The sequence below is a fragment of the Mustelus asterias genome, chromosome 18 (genome assembly GCF_964213995.1).
Source record: "Mustelus asterias chromosome 18, sMusAst1.hap1.1, whole genome shotgun sequence".
NCBI classification, from domain to species: Eukaryota; Metazoa; Chordata; class Chondrichthyes; order Carcharhiniformes; family Triakidae; genus Mustelus; species Mustelus asterias.
The window spans coordinates 50,191,904-50,209,324 of record NC_135818.1 but is presented as its reverse complement, the minus strand read 5'-3'; the positions used below and the strand labels follow the sequence as shown (position 1 = coordinate 50,209,324).

The following is a 17,421-nucleotide window of genomic DNA, read 5'->3' as shown; positions in this document are numbered from 1 at the left end:
TATTTATTTGGTGGAGTCCAGCCTATCCAAATTAAGATGTTATTTGGATTTTTAGTTTCCAATTAAAATCCAGATTAATTTTGGAAGAATTCCTAGTGGTGGAAGTGGATTAATTTGAAGACCATAGTAATAACAGGTTTGTTTCAAGGCTGACCTATACCATCATAAAGAAAGTCAGGACATGGAGGAGAAAGCAAGCACAAGTGCATTTCAATGATACCTACACTGCTTTTGTAAGTGGTACAATAGTAGACCATTTGCTCTCTTTGATACAGGAGGGAGAAAATTTTGAAAGTATTCAAAAAGTTATAGTTCGTCTGATTAAACAGACATTCAAAATACAGGATCTTCCGGGAACTATGATTTGGCTTTACGGAGTAGTTTATACAAATATTAATAGGGAGCAGAATATCTCAAATTACTCAAGGAAGAAAACTCAAGTTTAAAAATGGATTCAAAAAAGAGCAGAGGATTGGAAGCTTGCAATATGAATGATCTGAATAAGTGCAAAAAAAGTAGCCCAAACTATTTAAGGTTAAAAATGTTTATTTTTGTTCCTGGCAGCATGCATCTTAGTCTAAGATAACCAGAACACACTTCACATTTTCAATTATACGTTCCAGAATTAGACCCATATTCTGAAGGGACCTTTTATTTTCCAGCAAAATTCCTTAACAGCACTCTAAATTGAACCCAACTAAAAAGTAAAATATGATCAACAAATGCTATTATCGTTTGGTCAATTTATGTAAATATTATACAGATAAATTGGGCTTCTCAAACGTTCATTGACCTTTGTGAAAGGAGTCAGACATTGAAAACCAGCTAGTGTGAATTGGCATGCAAAGTTAAGCAAAGAATCAAAACAAATTCCCAAGACAAAAATGATAAGATATATACAAAATCGTGCCAGGGCAAAAGGGTCGCATTCTTCAGTTTTAAAGCAACAGCAGAAAATTTTGGATTACTTTCAGTAGGCAATGCAAAAGGCCCCCTTCAAAATTAACTCAAGAATAATCATCCACCATTTAATTGGGTTTTCCTACTCAAGAGCAAAAAGAAAAGTAATGTTAAATATCAAACTAGGGGTTACGGCCAAATATTAATTTATGAGCTTTAACCAACTAAGAGAAATTTTGATGCCCTGTGCTTGAATCAGAGGTCAAAGCACTGCTCTTTCCAAATGCCTCAGCAGAACCTGGCCTGCTTTTATTTTTCTGACACACAAAAAAGCAAAAAAGATTAGATGTTTAAGAGATAATTTTCACAGTGAGTAAACCCATTACAGCCTGAAACACAACGTATAAAAATCACTTAATTTTCCAGTTTATGTGAAGTAAATATTAAATTTCAAGCTTGTGTTATTAATCCATACAAAGCAAAACACAAGTCAGCCACATCCTCTAACGGAAAAATCCCAATTTTTTGCAGAGCCATTCTTCACTAAAGTCTTCCGTATTCCTAATTTCAAACACCTGAAAGAAAAATACATGCTTAATCACTAATTCAATTCCTTCTTTATCTCCGAATTGCAACAAATTAAGTTTGAATTATTGATAAGTGAGGGAACCCAATAGCATAGCACAGTATCATTTAATGAGCAAAGGCAACATTAGCGTCTGTTTAGCTACAGAAATTTATTTCATTCAGGAAAAACTGGTCTAGAGAAATTAAAATCTTATTCAATAATGCGAGTTCTGAAACTGCATTATACTTTAAACTTCAGCAGCAATGTCCCCAGACTTTGAGGAAGCAAAAGCAGACAGAATCTCAATTATAGTTGGGCATCCTTCACTGGAACATGATTGATGCCAATGGCTCAGGCTCATAGGAGTACAAAAAATTGTTTCACATATTTAAGGATGGTTAAACCATTTAGAAACCTGGGCAAAATCAGATTATATCCAAGGTCACTTTTCAATTTATACCAATCATACCTGACCAGCAGTTTCAACAGCTGTTTAGAAACGAATGTACTCTTCGGCCTTCATCTAACTCTTTGCACCAGGAAGTGCTTGCAGCTTTGAATTAATCTACACTTATGCCATTATGGATTTTAACTCAACAAGTGCAGGAAGTGCCCATAGGCATTTTGCCCAGTGTTGATTCCTCATTTTGTTTTACAGTTTGCTTCCATTCCCAAAGTCAAGAACGACAGCTGGCATTTACATCACACATCCTGTTCTATAAATTGCAACAAAACAAGCACGAGTGATAAAGATATTCACTGTCCATTCTGACCAACTGGACAATTATCCAAGATTTAGAATAGGCTGACCAGAACAGTTGAAGTTAAGCTCCGAGAGAATGAAGCGCCTGATGTGTTTCCCAAGACCACTAACAGAAACTTAAGTGCTGTTACATAGGAGTGGGGTGGTATGGAGATGGTCTTTGCTATAACACACCTGCACATGCACCAAGCATCTTGCTCAACCTATTCTACTATATGCTAATCCAGAATACATAATGTTATGGTTGTTTGAAAAATAGATTAATTTTTTTTAAACAGAATGCAATGTTGAACTTAGATAACAGCTGCCCAATCAAGGGATATTTTGTATCCAGCCAACTTGAACAGGCTGTGAAATCTAGACGTCTATTTGAAATCCTCTAGGATAGAACATTTAAGGACAAGTCCCTTCTCTTCATGTGTAAAGCACACTACTATATTGAGCTTGCTTTCTCAGCACACATGCACACCGTGAGGTAACTGTACCGTACCCTCCTTCCACTTTGCAGTAGTTCTGCTTCCATTTTGACACAGTAGCCTCTGCATCATCTTGATCAGCTGTAGCTCTTCTGCCCTAATTCATCCTTCATGCCTAAGCTCCACTTGTATCAGATAAAGGTCAATTTATCTCTTCCTCTTCTAATCCACAGAGCAGTGCATACAAGAACAAAAGATGTAAACTACGAGAGTGAATTCCTGTTCAAGTCGTAACAGTCAAGGGAGAGTATAGGCTGCCAAGGAGTTCATTAAATTGGCTTTCAGTATTCCAAGATCCTACTGTAAAGCAAATTAAACATAACAGTGCAATATAAAAGCAATTCTGTTTCCACTGAAAAACAGAATATTCAAGTTATTTGAGATCTTAAAAATAACACCATTGCTCCTGTTCTCCACCTTGCAGACTTAAGTAAACACTAAATATGAACACAATAGTTTCTCATGGATTCACCCACCTTGACCAGAATTAAGCAGTATGCAAAGAAATTCACAAGCTGTGTTTTCTATTTCCTAGCCCAATGAAGTAAAGGTCAGGTTCATTAAGGGATCTCCTTATCTGGTCTCAGTCAATGAAGTGAATCCAGGACTTATTATACACCATTGCTACACCATTTACCCAGAGTCATTGGAAAGTAAGCAGTTTAACCCACTCTCAGATAAATGTTCAAACCTGCCAAATGAGAGATTGTAGGAAAAAAGTTTGTATTTCCATACTGTTCCTCACTTGGTGGCAGGGGCAAGTGGCTGGACTAGATATTTTAAAGTCCTTTACATAGAAGTGAACTCAGTGAATTTGGAAACGGTCTTGGTTAAAGATAAGGATTTGAAGACCTTTTTAAAATCAGAGAAAGACTGCAAAGACCTTGGTAGGGAGTTACACTGAAGGACTGAAATCAGTTCCTTCAGCAAAGAGGACTTGTTTTAATCTTCACCCAATTATTCCCCACCCCCTCAACCCACCACCACCTCCAACCGAATAGTCACTTTAATGTGGAAACGAAGATAAAAAACGGGCAGCTTATAGTTATTGGATTATAAAATGACGGTTGTATATATAGACTCTGTTTAAAACAAACACTCACCTTGGTAAATTCTGCTACATCCACCAACCCAATTTTGCTACCAGCATAAATCATCTGCTGTTCAGGCTTGCACCCTAAAATCAAAACCCACAGAAAGCCATTATAAACTACAAATAACTGATCTTATAATCAAAAAAAATTGCATCAGAAATAAATCTGATTAGCTAAATCACCAAATGCTGACACTAACATTTCAGCTCATCAATGGAATAGTTTTGCTATGGCTTCTACTCTCTACAAGAATGGGAGATCAATCCTCATTTAGTGGAAACAAGTACATTGTTTTTTTTTAAATTCTTTCGTTGGTCATGGACGTGGCTGACTGGCCAGCATTAATTGCCCATCCCGTGTTTCCCCTGAGAAGATGGGGGTGAGCTGCCTTCTTGAATCGCTGTAGTCCGTGTGCTGTGAGTTGACCCACAGCACCTGGACTGCATTCTGTTTGTGGAAGACAAAAAGTACCATTTGTAAGAAATGACCACAAGAACTGTTGAATTACATGAATTTCTTACTACTTAGAAAGGGTTTGGTAATCAGCAATTCTTCACAGATCATCCCAGGGTATTAGGAATTGGTCTTGTCTGGGTCCTGCGTCTTATGTTGCAGTATTTCCAATCCAATTTAGACAACTTTCAGAGAAGGGTAAAAACTGTATATGATAATATGAGCACTGCATTTAAGTTACAATGCAAGCCTCCTTCAACAGCACCTTCCAAACTAGAAGGTCAAGGACAGCACACAATGCAGGAACACTGCCACCTGCAAGTTCAACTCGACTTGATACTATTCCTTCACTGCTGCTAGGTCAAAAACCTGGAATGCTTTCACTTCCCAAGGACAACTGGGGATGGGCAAATGCTGGGCTTGCCAGTGAATCTCACATCCCATGTGAACAAAAAATTCCAAACCAACAATTTGAGAAGCAATAGCTAGTGCAGCACAGAGTTTCGTCCACTAGGATAATTATGGCTTTGATGCCAATGGAACGTTATTTTACTTGTAAGAACACATATACTGCAGGTGCAGCAATCTTTTCATCCTAATCACGAGTAAGATTAGCATTCTATGTAAACGCATTTCAGCATGTTGTATTCAGAATTATTCAAAAATGTAAATGACTTTTGTGATAGATTTATATAGAAACAAGGGACAAACATAAGAACTAGGAACAGGAGTCGGCCAACTGGGCCCTCGAGCCTGCTCCGGCATCCAATAATATCATGGCTGATCTTTTCATGGACTCAGCTCCACTTACCCGCCCACTCACCATAACCCTGAATTCCTTTACTGTTCCAAAATTTCTCTATCCTTGTCTTAAAAACATTCAATGAGGTAGCCTCAACTGCTTCATTGGACAGGGAATTCCACAGATTCACAACTCTTTGGATGAAGAAGTTTCTCCTCAGATCAGTTCTAAATCTGCTCCCCCTTATTTTAAGGCCATGCCCCTAGGTCTAGTTTCACCTGCCAGTGGAAATAACCTCCCTGCTTCTATCTTATCGATTCCCTTCATAATCTTATATGTTTCTATAAGATCTCCCCTCATTCTTCTGAATTCCAATGAGTATAGTCCCAGTCTACTCAGTCTCTCCTCATAAGCCAACCCTCTCAACTGCAGAATCAACCTAGTGAATCTCCTCTGCATCCCCTCCAGTGCCAGTATATCTTTTCTCAAGTAAGGAGGACAAAATTGTACACAGTACTCCAACAAAGTAATAGCTTTGGTTTTAAGTGGTGATAAGATTAAGGCACATCCTACTTCAGGACTTAGTGCTATCACCAGAAAACAGAAACATCCGAAGCAACATTTTAACGTATCCAAAAATATCTTAATAAATCAATCTTCATAGATTAGAAAAGCCATCTACAAGAAAAAAGTAGCAAAAAAATATTCAATAAAGTTTGAAGAGGGAACAGACAGGAAACCCACACATCATTAAGACAAAAGATCTTGCACAGACAAAAAAGTAAATGATAAACTTTAGAAATTGACCACTTACCTAAAGGACTAAAGAATATAAAGCATAGTGGATAGGAGATCCTTCCATCAGTATGTTTATATCTGTAGCTGTAGACTACAAATGTGGTTAGTTAAAAAAAAGTTCCGTTTGAAGGAAAAATGCAACATTCGAGTCAATGAGCCTTTTGAAAATGGATCAAATGGCTTTCCATATCTTTATTGATCTTGGAATGGTAATGAGAGAAAGCACGTGCATAACACATTAAATGTCTGGCTAACACCAAATCAATCCAAAGAAAGAGAAAAAAATCGTTCCATACATTTACCTTAAGTTTAAATAAGTAATTTAGCCAAAATAATTCACTGAAATACAAATCAAAGAACTTGCAAGAAAGCAACCATTGAAGCATTTGCAGTTTCAACCAGTTACCCTGCTACATTTTGTTCACAAAATGGATTAGCTGGCAATTTCATTCCTAGCCCATCTCAATATTTAGCAAAACAATAAACAAAAAACACAAAAGAAATCATCCTTAATGTTTCAATCACACAGGTAGAGGTCCATGGCTAGTAATTAGTGGGATCCCTGGTCTGGAGACACAAGAAACCAATTACAGTGCCCTGAATACTGTCCTGCTCTATACTATAGCCAATAACAGAAGAGAGGTGGATCTTCCATTTCGTACTTATTGGTGTCACTCCTTTCTTTAAGTGATACAGCAATTCCTTTAATTACAGATTTGCCTGTCAATGTAATTACTATGGTCTTTCTTTGGTTAAAGAACTATGTTAATATAAGCTTCCTGAGCTACTGCAAGGTCTACATTTAACTGGATGCTTAAAGGCACAAAATTCTATAAATACGTTCTTGATTACTTGGTCTGGTACCACAATTCACAAACCAACAAAGCCCCCAAAGTTATTCCCTGGTCAATGCTGAAGTGATTAATCGCAGGATTATGATAATTACTTTATGGGGGGGGCGGGGGGGGCACCATGAAAATCAGTCCTAATTGGTATTCAGTGACTCCTACTGGAAAGAAAACATATGGTCATCATGAAAGCCAATTATCAGGGTCAGCTGCAAGGTCACTTCCAAACACTGTGGCAGAATAGCCGACTGACCAATGGCAGATTTAGAGTTAGTGAGGTCCTGTGCACAGCCTCATTTTCAGCCCCCCCCTCCCCCAACCACCCTTGGGACCCAACAAAGTAAAAAAGTGTCGCTCCCTCACAAGGATGCAGGGAGCGCGCAATGACAATAACGAAGGGAACATCGTCATTTGGTAAAAATCAGAACAAGACCCACAGTCTTCACCAGTGATGTGGGGCTAAAGCATTTCACCTGCAGGTATCGACCTGCGGTATATGTGCCTACCATGCCAAAAGAGGAAGTATAACTTGAGTGTTAAGGCCAAAAGAAGAAACACAACTGGTACAGGCCGCATGAGGCACGTGAAGGTGGCGTATGAACGATTCAGGAATGGATTCCATGAAGGGACCACTCCAAAGCCTAGGTGTTCCTCAATGGTTTCCTCCAGCACTGGATAAACTACCAGTGTATCTGCACAACAAATAAAGCTATGGTTTGGAAATTTCTTTTTAAAAATGCAGCCAGTCTGCCTGTCAGAAAGAATGGTTTGACACCTTGGAATAAACATCCAACCTAACTTTTAGGTTCAGTTTGTTTCGACACAAGATCTTTTCTGACCGTCTGGTCTGAGGAGAGAAGTGGATGCTGGTATACGCCGGATTCCAGTTTCATACAGTATCCCTGGATTTAGACACAATTATTTTTAGAGTTAGAAGATGGAAGAGCAGTAGTTATCTCTCCCACCAGCATTACTTTCTGCCCACCCTCCCAAGCTGATCTTACAAATGGAAAACCAGTTGAAATTTTGATTTAAAAGGCTTACCCAGGTCAGACCAGTGATTAGCCACAAAGATTGTTGCACCAAGTCAACCCATTTACGTTTTTTGTTATGCATTATGTAAATCTTGCTACAAACACACAAAATGATAAATATTATGCCGCCTGTTTTGGCACTGGAAGCGATCCGAGACAGCATTCTGGAGGCGGATGCAGCATTTTAGAATGTTAGAGAGTTCCTGCCTTGAATTTCCTGCAGTAGACTGTAACTATGCTTCGTCATGGGCTATGCACTTTTGGAAGCTGTTCAACCATGATCAGAGTGATATGGTGGAACATGTTTGATATCACATTATGTCATCATACTTCATAAAACGTACAAAAAGCTCAGCCGTGTGATACTATCGCATACGCCAATATTTTTCATGCTTGAAATTTGCCAATCCACCCAAGTCTCAGTTTAGGATAATATTTGTTCAGTTAGATAACTTCCACAACATATGGACACACACTTACATGCAGACACACGCATCTGTGTAGTCACACTCACACATACTTGAGTGATCAGGTGACGTGCAATGCTGCCAAAATAGTTGAAACTTCTACATTAGGAATTATCACAGAGATGGTGCATGCATTGGGTGAACTCTTTCTGATGTTGATTTCAGTTATTAGATTTGGATTAAACTATATTTAATCAGATAATCTACTGAAATTCAATGGCTATATTTGCCACTTGCAATGACTCACACTGTGGGCTTGGCAATTGGACATTAGCTGCTTGTGATATGATGAGATCGTTCCGTGTTCCTTCCCATTTACATTAGCACTGAACTTTGCTTGGGACTTCATATTCTTGAACTTCATTTGAAGTTTATAATTAACTGAAATACTTACTATTCAATCTCAAATTGTGCTGAAAACTTGAAATGAATGGAATAGCGAAGGAATTGTAGAAATGCAGATTAGCGAATAGACTTTAAAGTATATGCATAGGCTCAGAAAAGTAAAGAATGTGCTTTTATATGGCATATTAATCACCTATTTAGAATTATCAGCAAATTAACAGAAGGCGATGTCAACAGTGCTATCAAGGCACACTTGATATCAAGTGACAATAACCTGCTCACTGATGCTCAGATTTATTCCACCAGGGCCTCTAACAGCCACAACCATGCAACATTGTGCCAGTGGTCAAACTGGGTCAACTCTCATTTTCAGCCCTGGTGACTGGGCTTCACCTTCAGAGAGAAAATTCAGCCCTTAGCTTTTAAGTTGTGTTGAATCCTCAAAACAAACACTGACAGAGCTTTTAAATGATTGGCAAGGCTGCAAAATTATGTCTGCTTGACACCTTCATCAGCATAACTAGCTGCCCTCCTTCATGAAGCAGAAAGCCAATCAGGTTTCTAGCCTGTTCCATGGGAAAAGTTCCCTGGAGATGAGAATGCATTGTGGAGCTGACCCAATGGGCTTCCAACTATTTTCACACCCTCCGCCCACCTCCCCAAATCTGTTACTGACTCTTACTGTCCTTGGTCATTCACTCAGTATATTTTAAATGATTTGAGGTATGAAATTTATGTAATAGAAAATGGGGTTGAATTTGAAGCAGCTCTATAGGGAGAGAAATATTTGGTAACCAATTGCTACAAATGCTGTTTTTAAGTTGATAATTATTTGGTTCATTATTCTGATAGTATTTTCATGTGCAATAGTGGCACAAAATATTTTAACAAAAGCACGCCAACCTATAAACAGACCCCTGCTGCCCAACCTTTGTGAAGCACAGTTGGAACAAAATACATTTTTGTTTGACCAGAGCAGCATCTAAATAGACAAGAGTTTTGTACATTTTTTGACATTTTTTCCCTCAATCAGTGGATGGTGCTGGATTTGATTTTCTTTTTGGGAGGGGGGGGGGGAATTGCAGTCTACCAGCTGCTTGTGATATGATGAGATCATTCCGTGTTCCTTCCCATTTACAAGTCTATTCACTAATCTGCATTTCTACAATTCCTTCGCTATTCCATTCATTTCAAATTTTCAGCACAACTTGAGATTGAATATTAAGTATTTCAGTTAATTATAAACTTCAAATGAAGTTCAAGAATATGAAGTCCAAACCAAGCAAAGTTCAGTGCTAATGTAAATGGGAAGGAACACGGAATGATCTCATCATATCACAAGCAACTGGTAAACTGCAATCACCCCCTCCCAAAATGAAAATCAAATCCAGCACCATCCACTGATTGAGGAAAAAATGTACAAAACTCTTGTCTATTTATATGCTGTTCTGGTCAAACAAAAATGTATTTTGTTCCAACTGTGCTTCACAAAGGTTGGGCAGCAGGAGTCTGTTTATAGGTTGGCGTGTTTTTATTAAAATATTTTGTGCCACTATTGCATATGAAAATACTATCAGAATAATGAACCAAATAATTATCAACCTAAAAACAGCATTTGTAGCAATTGGTTACCAAATATTTCTCTCCCTACAGAGCTGCTTCAAATTCAACCCCATTTTCTATTACATAAATTTCATACCTCAAATCATTTAAAATATACAACTCCAATTGTGTCATTGTTTGTAAACGTTATCTGCAAAATTCATTTGGATAAGTAAGATTTCTCAAAAATGAAAAGCAAGTAAAGGATATCTGGGTTGATGCTCAGGTAGTTCATTCTTGAGTTCTTCTGGGGAAATATCCTAAATAACATAGGCAAGACAAACAACACAAGTTACTTCACCAGCAATATGTTGGTCTATTATACGACGCAGACAATTTGGAAACACAGATTTTACAATTCCCCTTGCTCTCATTTATACAGAGCCATTGGTCTTCTCCCATCTTAACATATAGTTGTACAAGCCCAGCTGAAAACTTGGTCAGATTGCTCATCTTCATTTGGCTCATCTTTAAGTCAGATTCATAAGAGAATGGCAATCCTGCCTAATGGACCACGCATGCAGTGGAGCCAACAAAACAACTACATTATGGCCAGCGTTCCCCCCCACCAAGTTAAAATATTAAACATGTTGTAATTTTTTTTTAAGAAAAAGAACCACCTGCCTAAAAATGCAAGTTAATAAGTGGCTAACCTCATGCTCTTCATCCAGAATCACCATATGTTGCTCCTGATCAATTTTCACTGTACAAAAAATAATATGTTAATTGCTTTCTCTGAGAGTACAATTTCATGAGCCTGTTAAACTCAGATTGAGCTAGAAAGATACAGGAAATTATAAAACAAAACAAAATAAAACAAAAAACTCAGATTGAGCTAGAAAGATACAGGAAATTATAAAACAAAACAAAATAAAACAAAAAACTCAGATTGAGCTAGAAAGATATAGGAAATTATAAAACAAAATACTGTACTATAAATTACCAATTTTATTTCTACTACTCCTCCATTAGGAGGCCTCCAAATTAGTTTGTCACGTGATAAATAATGGAAACGTAGAAGAGTTACTTAGGTTACAAAAATGAATGCTTAATTCACAGCGGTGTACAAAATATATCTATCTACCTTAGTGTACAAAATAAATGCCAGTGCATTTTTAAGCTTAATTTTTTCTGCCATAGTTGTTTTCATATTTGAATAGTACAAATGTTCATTTATCCCAAGTTTAAACCTTGCTTATATTAGGCTCCCAAGGTCAATGCAGAAAAACCTGGTCAGTGTATAATTAAAAAGCAAGATGTGATAACAAGTACCTGATTTATACTATGTTATTCACATTTACAAAGATTTGCTGAATGTTTATCAAATGTTCACATTTATCAATTTCACCTTTGTACATCTCCTCCTACAGCATATTCATTGAAAATACACAATTCAACAACTTATATTTCTATAGCACATGAAAATAATAAAATGCCCCACAGCACTTCACAGGAACATTGGAAAACAAAGTATGGCACAGAACCACAGAGGATATATTAGGTCGGATGACCAAAAAGCTGGTCAAAGAGACATGTTTGATGGAGCAGCTCCAAGGAGGAAAGAGTAGGAAGGAAATTCCAGAGTTTGCAGCCTAGATAACTGATGGCACAATCACCAATGATGGAGCAATGATAATTGGGAATGCATAAAAAGCCAGAATTAGAGAACTAAGAATGTATAATGCTTCATTGAAATCCTCCGAGCACAGCCCACCAGAATTACTCAGAGACCCTTTTAGATAGCACATCTAGCACCAAGTTTGCATTATCTTAGCATTCCTTTTTAATAAAATGTCCTGGAGCTGCCTCTGAATAGACAATTACTGAATGAGCTACTGTTTCATATTTTGTATATAAATGCAGTATAGCTTACTGCTTCAATTTTACAATTGGAATTGTTATGGGAACATCCTGGATTATAGCCTTACATGCGCAGGACACAAGTCAAGCCACAGTAAATTAATTAGTGGCCTTGAAGGTAGTTTAGCATTTTTGCGTAATACACTATTTCATAATCTGACGTTAAAACTGGTCAAAGGTACCTCTTTAGAATCGTTAGGGTTGATGCTATTGAAAGGAGAAAAATTCTCTGACCAAGGTGGGATGCGTCACTGAATATTGGGAGTGGCTGGTGAAGAGATGGCAAAGGTATTTGCTATCATTTCTGAAAATCTTCAGAAATGGGAAGCTAGCCAAAGGACTGAGTACCAAATGTTATACCATTGCTTGGGAAAGGAGCAAAATGGAAAATTACTTTAGCAACAAAAGCACACACTAATCAAAGATGGACAGCTGGGATTTCTAAAGGGCAAGTAGATTATTTATTTTCTGAAGATTGAGGCATATGGCATTAAAGGGAATACAATTTTAAAAAGAGATAAAAAACAGAGGTAAATAACATTTTTCAAATGGAAATGAACTGGTAGTTGTGTGCCTTATGGACCTATTGTTAAAAACCTCACTGAGGGTATCCCAAAACCCAGAAGGGTAATTTGGTACACCAGTTCTCAATTGCTTATTTTGCAATTCAGTACAATATGAGCAAAGATATGCACACCATGGGGGAATGGTCCAGTTATAAACAAATGAGGAAAGTCAAATATACACATACCACACACAAAAATCCTTGAACTAACCATGTTCCATATCAATCTATTTTCCTAAAGTCTGATAACATCCCTTGTCCTAAAACAACATGACAAACGGTTTAACTCTATGAGCCAAATCCAGCAAATAATTATTTTTAAATTCATTCGTGGGTGTCGCTGGCTGGCCAGCACTTATTGTTAATCCCTGGTTGCCTGAGGGCATCTGAGAGTCAACCACATTGCTGTGGCGCTGGAATCACATGTAGGCCAGACCAGGTAAGGACAGCAGATTTCCTTCTCGAAGGGACATTAGAGAACCAATTGGGTTTTTCTGACAATAGTTTCATGGTCATCACTAGATTCTTAATTTCCAAATTTTCTTTTTATTGAATTCAAATTCCATTATGGGGAGATTCGAATCTGGGTCCCCAGAACATTAGCTGAGTTTCTGGATTAATAGTCGAGCGATAATCTTATTGTATCCTCCTCTTATTGTATCCTTAACTTTGGGAAGTCTTTATTCTGATTCATAGCATAGAATCTTGCTTTTGGGAGAGCTTCTGCTTCCACCTGGGCGTGGCGATGGTCTTGGCTGCTCATCAGTGGTTCTTCTACAGTTTGGAGCTAACCCTGCTACTGATGTATCATTTTGACCTCATCCTAGCTAAACAACTCACCTTAGAAGTCATGCTTTTAGAATGCAGTGTGACATGCGTTCTTATGTCTCCACTTTGAACTCACATCTTCCATAGTTTTAACACATCCACTTCACTTAAGTAAATCTCCGTTTACCCTGCTGCTAAGCTAATTCGCAGATCAAAACCCCTCCAGACAGCTGCACTCTTATCAATTCCCTTCCGTCCAATTCCTTAAAGTTATTTTATCCAATCCTTAACTCTATTTTATTCAAGCTCCTGGACACTATAACGTGACTGCTGATTTGGGTATAGGCACAAGAGGGATGATACAAAGGTTTGTCATTATCAAATTTGGGGCACGTCAAATTAAATGACTGGGTAGACAGATGTAATTGTTTTCCTCTTAAGGTAAGGTGTAATTCATATGCAATGCAATGAAATGTGAAGTAATACATTTTGGGAAAAAGAAAAGTATATCCTAAATAGTAAGATTTTTAGTGGAGCAAGAGAGGAATCTAGGCGTGCAGATTTAAAAGGTGGGTGAATTTGCAGTCAAAAGAGTTGTTAAAAAGATACAGAATTCTGGTTTTATATAAAAAATTTATATTGAATACAAACAGAGGTGAAGTTAAAATTTGTGCAAAATGTTGATTAGGCCATACTTCGGACAGTGCTGAAGAACTCTGTTGTAAGAACAATATGACTCAAGAGGTTTATTTCACAGGCAGAAAGCTTGAGGGTGGAGAAGCTAATTTTTGCAAAATTATGAACAAGTTAACAAGTTATTAAAAGGTTTTTTGCCAGCCAATGGGAAAAAGTGACACATACTTAGGATAACCACCAGAAAAATAAAGAGGAAGTTACAAAATTTTCTACCACACAAATTATTCAAACATTGTATAGCATACCACAAGTGGCTATTAATGCAGATGTTATGATTTTTAAAAGAGACCAGCATTACCATTTGATAGATGTAAAAGATGCAAGTAAAGGATGGGGCAACAGGATTAGGACAAATAATTTCAACTCAGCTACCACCTCCACAGGCATAATAGTCTGAATTGTGTAAATTATAGGGGTAAATCTTTATAACACAAGTGGGAAAGGCTGCCCTTTTTACATGCTGCCCATCTCTACTTTTTACTTCATTGAAAAGTACATTAGGTTGCCAACCTGAACACGTTTTCCCACCAGGCAGGTCAAGTTCAAAATACCCACCAATGATTAGGTGGAGAATATTACCACTTACCTTTTGCTGCAGATTTAAATTTAGAATCCTGTAGAGCCTGACACATGGCTAATATCAGCTATTTTAGCAAAAACCCAATCATATTAAATAAAAATTCACAAACATTTTAAAAAGCTAATTTTTCATTAAAAACAATCCTGGCAACATAACTCAAACATAAATTGAAAGCAAAATCAAAGGCAGAGAAAATGTCAATGCTAATCATAGACATTTTACTTTATTCAAATACAAAACCTCATTTTCTACAAAATTATAATGCTCTCATTTTGAATTTTCAACATTTTCTTTCTTTGATTGACTTTACTTGACTTTTAACTTTAATTGAAACAAAATCAAACAAGTTTATCTGTCTTTCATTTAGGGATTTGAGACAGCTGAAAGTCACAATAATGCCAATAAAGTAACTCCAAATCCTCAAATTTAACAAGGTTTTATTTCTTAACGCAAGAACTTCAGAGAATTATAACTTCCACTAACAAGATTTTGGAAGACCTGTATGTCACAAAATTCAGCCTTTTAAAAGCATGTTTGCTTTTTAAAAGCAATTTGTGACTTTCGGATTGCATTCACTGAATCGGATGGAGATATGGATGAGTGTTCTCCACGAGTGATATAATCGGTCAGAAAGATCCATCTTATTTTGAGGTAGGGAGAAAATAAAACTACTAATTATTAACTCAAATTCTACGTGTCAAAAAACAAACGGACTTTGCATTGATAGCAAAGGTGAGTTTAATACTCAATGTTATGCGGGTGCAAATCAAAAAGTAAATCTCAGCAAGTACACATGCACAATTAAACAAAAATACAAAAGTTGCTGCCCCAGATGTGTCATTCAATATGATGCAAAAACACCATCTGGCTTCCCCGATTCAAGAACTGAACAGCTGTGGTCATGTACCAGAGTTACATATACAGACTAAATTTACCACAAAAAGATATGTCTTAATTACTGGCTAACAAATTCTCACTATGTTAAAAGAAAATTAACTTCTACTTGTGTGTTATGATTGGAGGATTTTTGAAAAATGTATTGATTTTCCTTTTCCTTTCTGTCTCTTGCCTCTCTTTCTAAAAGCGATTGTTCCTTTCCCCCTAATTCAGATGTTGAACTCACTGCTCTGCCTGCCATGTGTTATTTTAGACTCTTGTGCTCATCAACGATCCTTCCTTCATGGCTGTTTGACTAAAGGAGCTGTACAGTTGCCTGCCTTGCTCACACCCCTTCCAAAATCCCACGTAGATAACACAGCAATTTTTCAGTTGACTGCAACAGATTGTGCAAAGGATATGAAGCAAGATTATCCAGCCCCCTCTGCTAGCAACTAATCCTGGCCCCCAACGTTCTCCTGCCAGCCTCCATTTGTGAGTCTTTTAAACAGGGAGGGGCTGGTCAAGGCTGGAAGAGGCAGGCGGCACAGTGGTTAGCACTACTGTATCACAGCTCCAGGGACCTAGGTTCAATTCCAGCCTTGGGTGACTATCTGTGTGGAGTTTGCATGTTCTCCCTATGCCTGCACGGGTTTCCTCCAGGTGCTCCGGTTTCCACCCACAGTCCCAAGATGCGCAGGTTAGGTGGATTAGCCATGCTAAATTGCCTTTTAGTGTCCCGAGATGTGTAGGTTCAATAGATTAACCATGGTAAATGTGTGGGGTTACAGGGATATGGCAGGGGAGAGGGCCTGGGTTAAGATAGCTCTGTCAGAGAGTCGGTGCAGACTCGATCAGCGGGATTTTCCAGCCTCGCTCGCCCCGAAACCATAAAATCCCACCCAAGGTCAACGGACATTTCCATGTTCCGCCCCTCGCCCACTATGATTCCAGTGGCGGGCGGGACGGTAAATTTCCCCCCCTGATGGGCTGAATGGCCTTGTGCACTGTAGGGGTTGTATGATTCTGTGAATAAAAGCTGTTTCACTCACTGATCAGGGCGGCATTGGTGGTTTCTTTGCGAAAGCGGAATTTTTTCAGCTTTTCCAGCAGCTGTTGGTCGACACCGCACAAACTGACAGGGCAACTCTGGAGAGGAGGGAGAACACACACAACAACAAGAGGCCATTACTAAACAAACACTGTCCAAACAGCCCTCAGCAATACCCCCTTCAGTTCTAATCGAGTGTCTGGGTTAATAATAAATCGGGGACAAAATACAAACGAGACCGAGAGAGAATAAAGCCACAATTGAGGGGTTTAGGCCCAGCCGGCAGCTGCCGCCCATTTTCTTGAACATGTCCAGACACCGCCACCGCCACCGCCCCTCACCCCGCCCGCATACCCCACACCCTGCCCCAGCTCCAGCTCCACTCCTTACCATTCCTGACGGTTTTCCTCACTCTCTAATCCCGGCTCCCGGTTTCCCTGGCTCCAGCTCTTCCCAGTCTCGTGATTCAGAGCAGCAGCCAATCAGCGCCCGCCTTTCCCGATTGGAATGACATCCGGGGATGGAGCAGCCGCAGGAAAATCCCCCAATCCTGCTAGGAGGAGGCTGCACATTCCCATTCCTCATCCTGCTGGGAGGAGGCTGCACATTCCCATTCCTCCTGCTGGGAAGAGGCTGCACATTCCCATTCCTCCTTCTCCTCCTGCTGGGAGGAGGCTGCACATTCCTATTCCTCCTGCTGGGAGGAGGCTGCACCTTCCCATTCCTCCTGCTGGGAGGAGGCTGCACATTCCCATTCCTCCTTCTCCTCCTGCTGGGAGGAGGCTGCACATTCCCATTCCTCCTCCTGCTGGGAGGAGGCTGCACATTCCCATTCCTCCTTCTCCTCCTGCTGGGAGGAAGCTGCACATTCCTATTCCTCCTGCTGGGAGGAGGCTGCACATTCCCATTCCTCCTGCTGGGAAGAGGCTGCACAT

At 38.9% G+C, this 17,421-nt stretch overlaps 1 protein-coding gene and 1 pseudogene across 2 annotated transcripts; one reads left to right on the top strand and one right to left on the bottom strand.

Annotated features, from left to right (window-relative positions):
* Positions 1–528: 528 nt before the first annotated feature.
* Positions 529–17,149, bottom strand: gmfb (glia maturation factor, beta). 2 transcript variants are annotated; one of them, XR_013500032.1, is made up of 8 exons: positions 16,877–16,999; positions 16,488–16,584; positions 10,744–10,793; positions 10,301–10,350; positions 5,811–5,893; positions 3,811–3,884; positions 2,722–3,007; positions 529–1,475 (listed from the first exon to the last, which is right to left on the bottom strand). XR_013500032.1 is itself a non-coding variant. In XM_078233903.1 (7 exons), exons 1-7 carry the CDS (start codon positions 16,877–16,879, stop codon positions 1,404–1,406), a joined length of 429 nt encoding a protein of 142 aa, XP_078090029.1. In that variant the 5' UTR covers positions 16,880–17,149; the 3' UTR covers positions 529–1,403. The 2 variants fall into 2 exon arrangements, 1 of the variants encoding a protein (XP_078090029.1); XM_078233903.1 differs by lacking the exon at positions 2,722–3,007 and having other exon boundaries at positions 16,877–17,149.
* Positions 7,026–7,321, top strand: LOC144506876 (large ribosomal subunit protein eL37-like; annotated as a pseudogene).
* Positions 17,150–17,421: the final 272 nt, after the last annotated feature.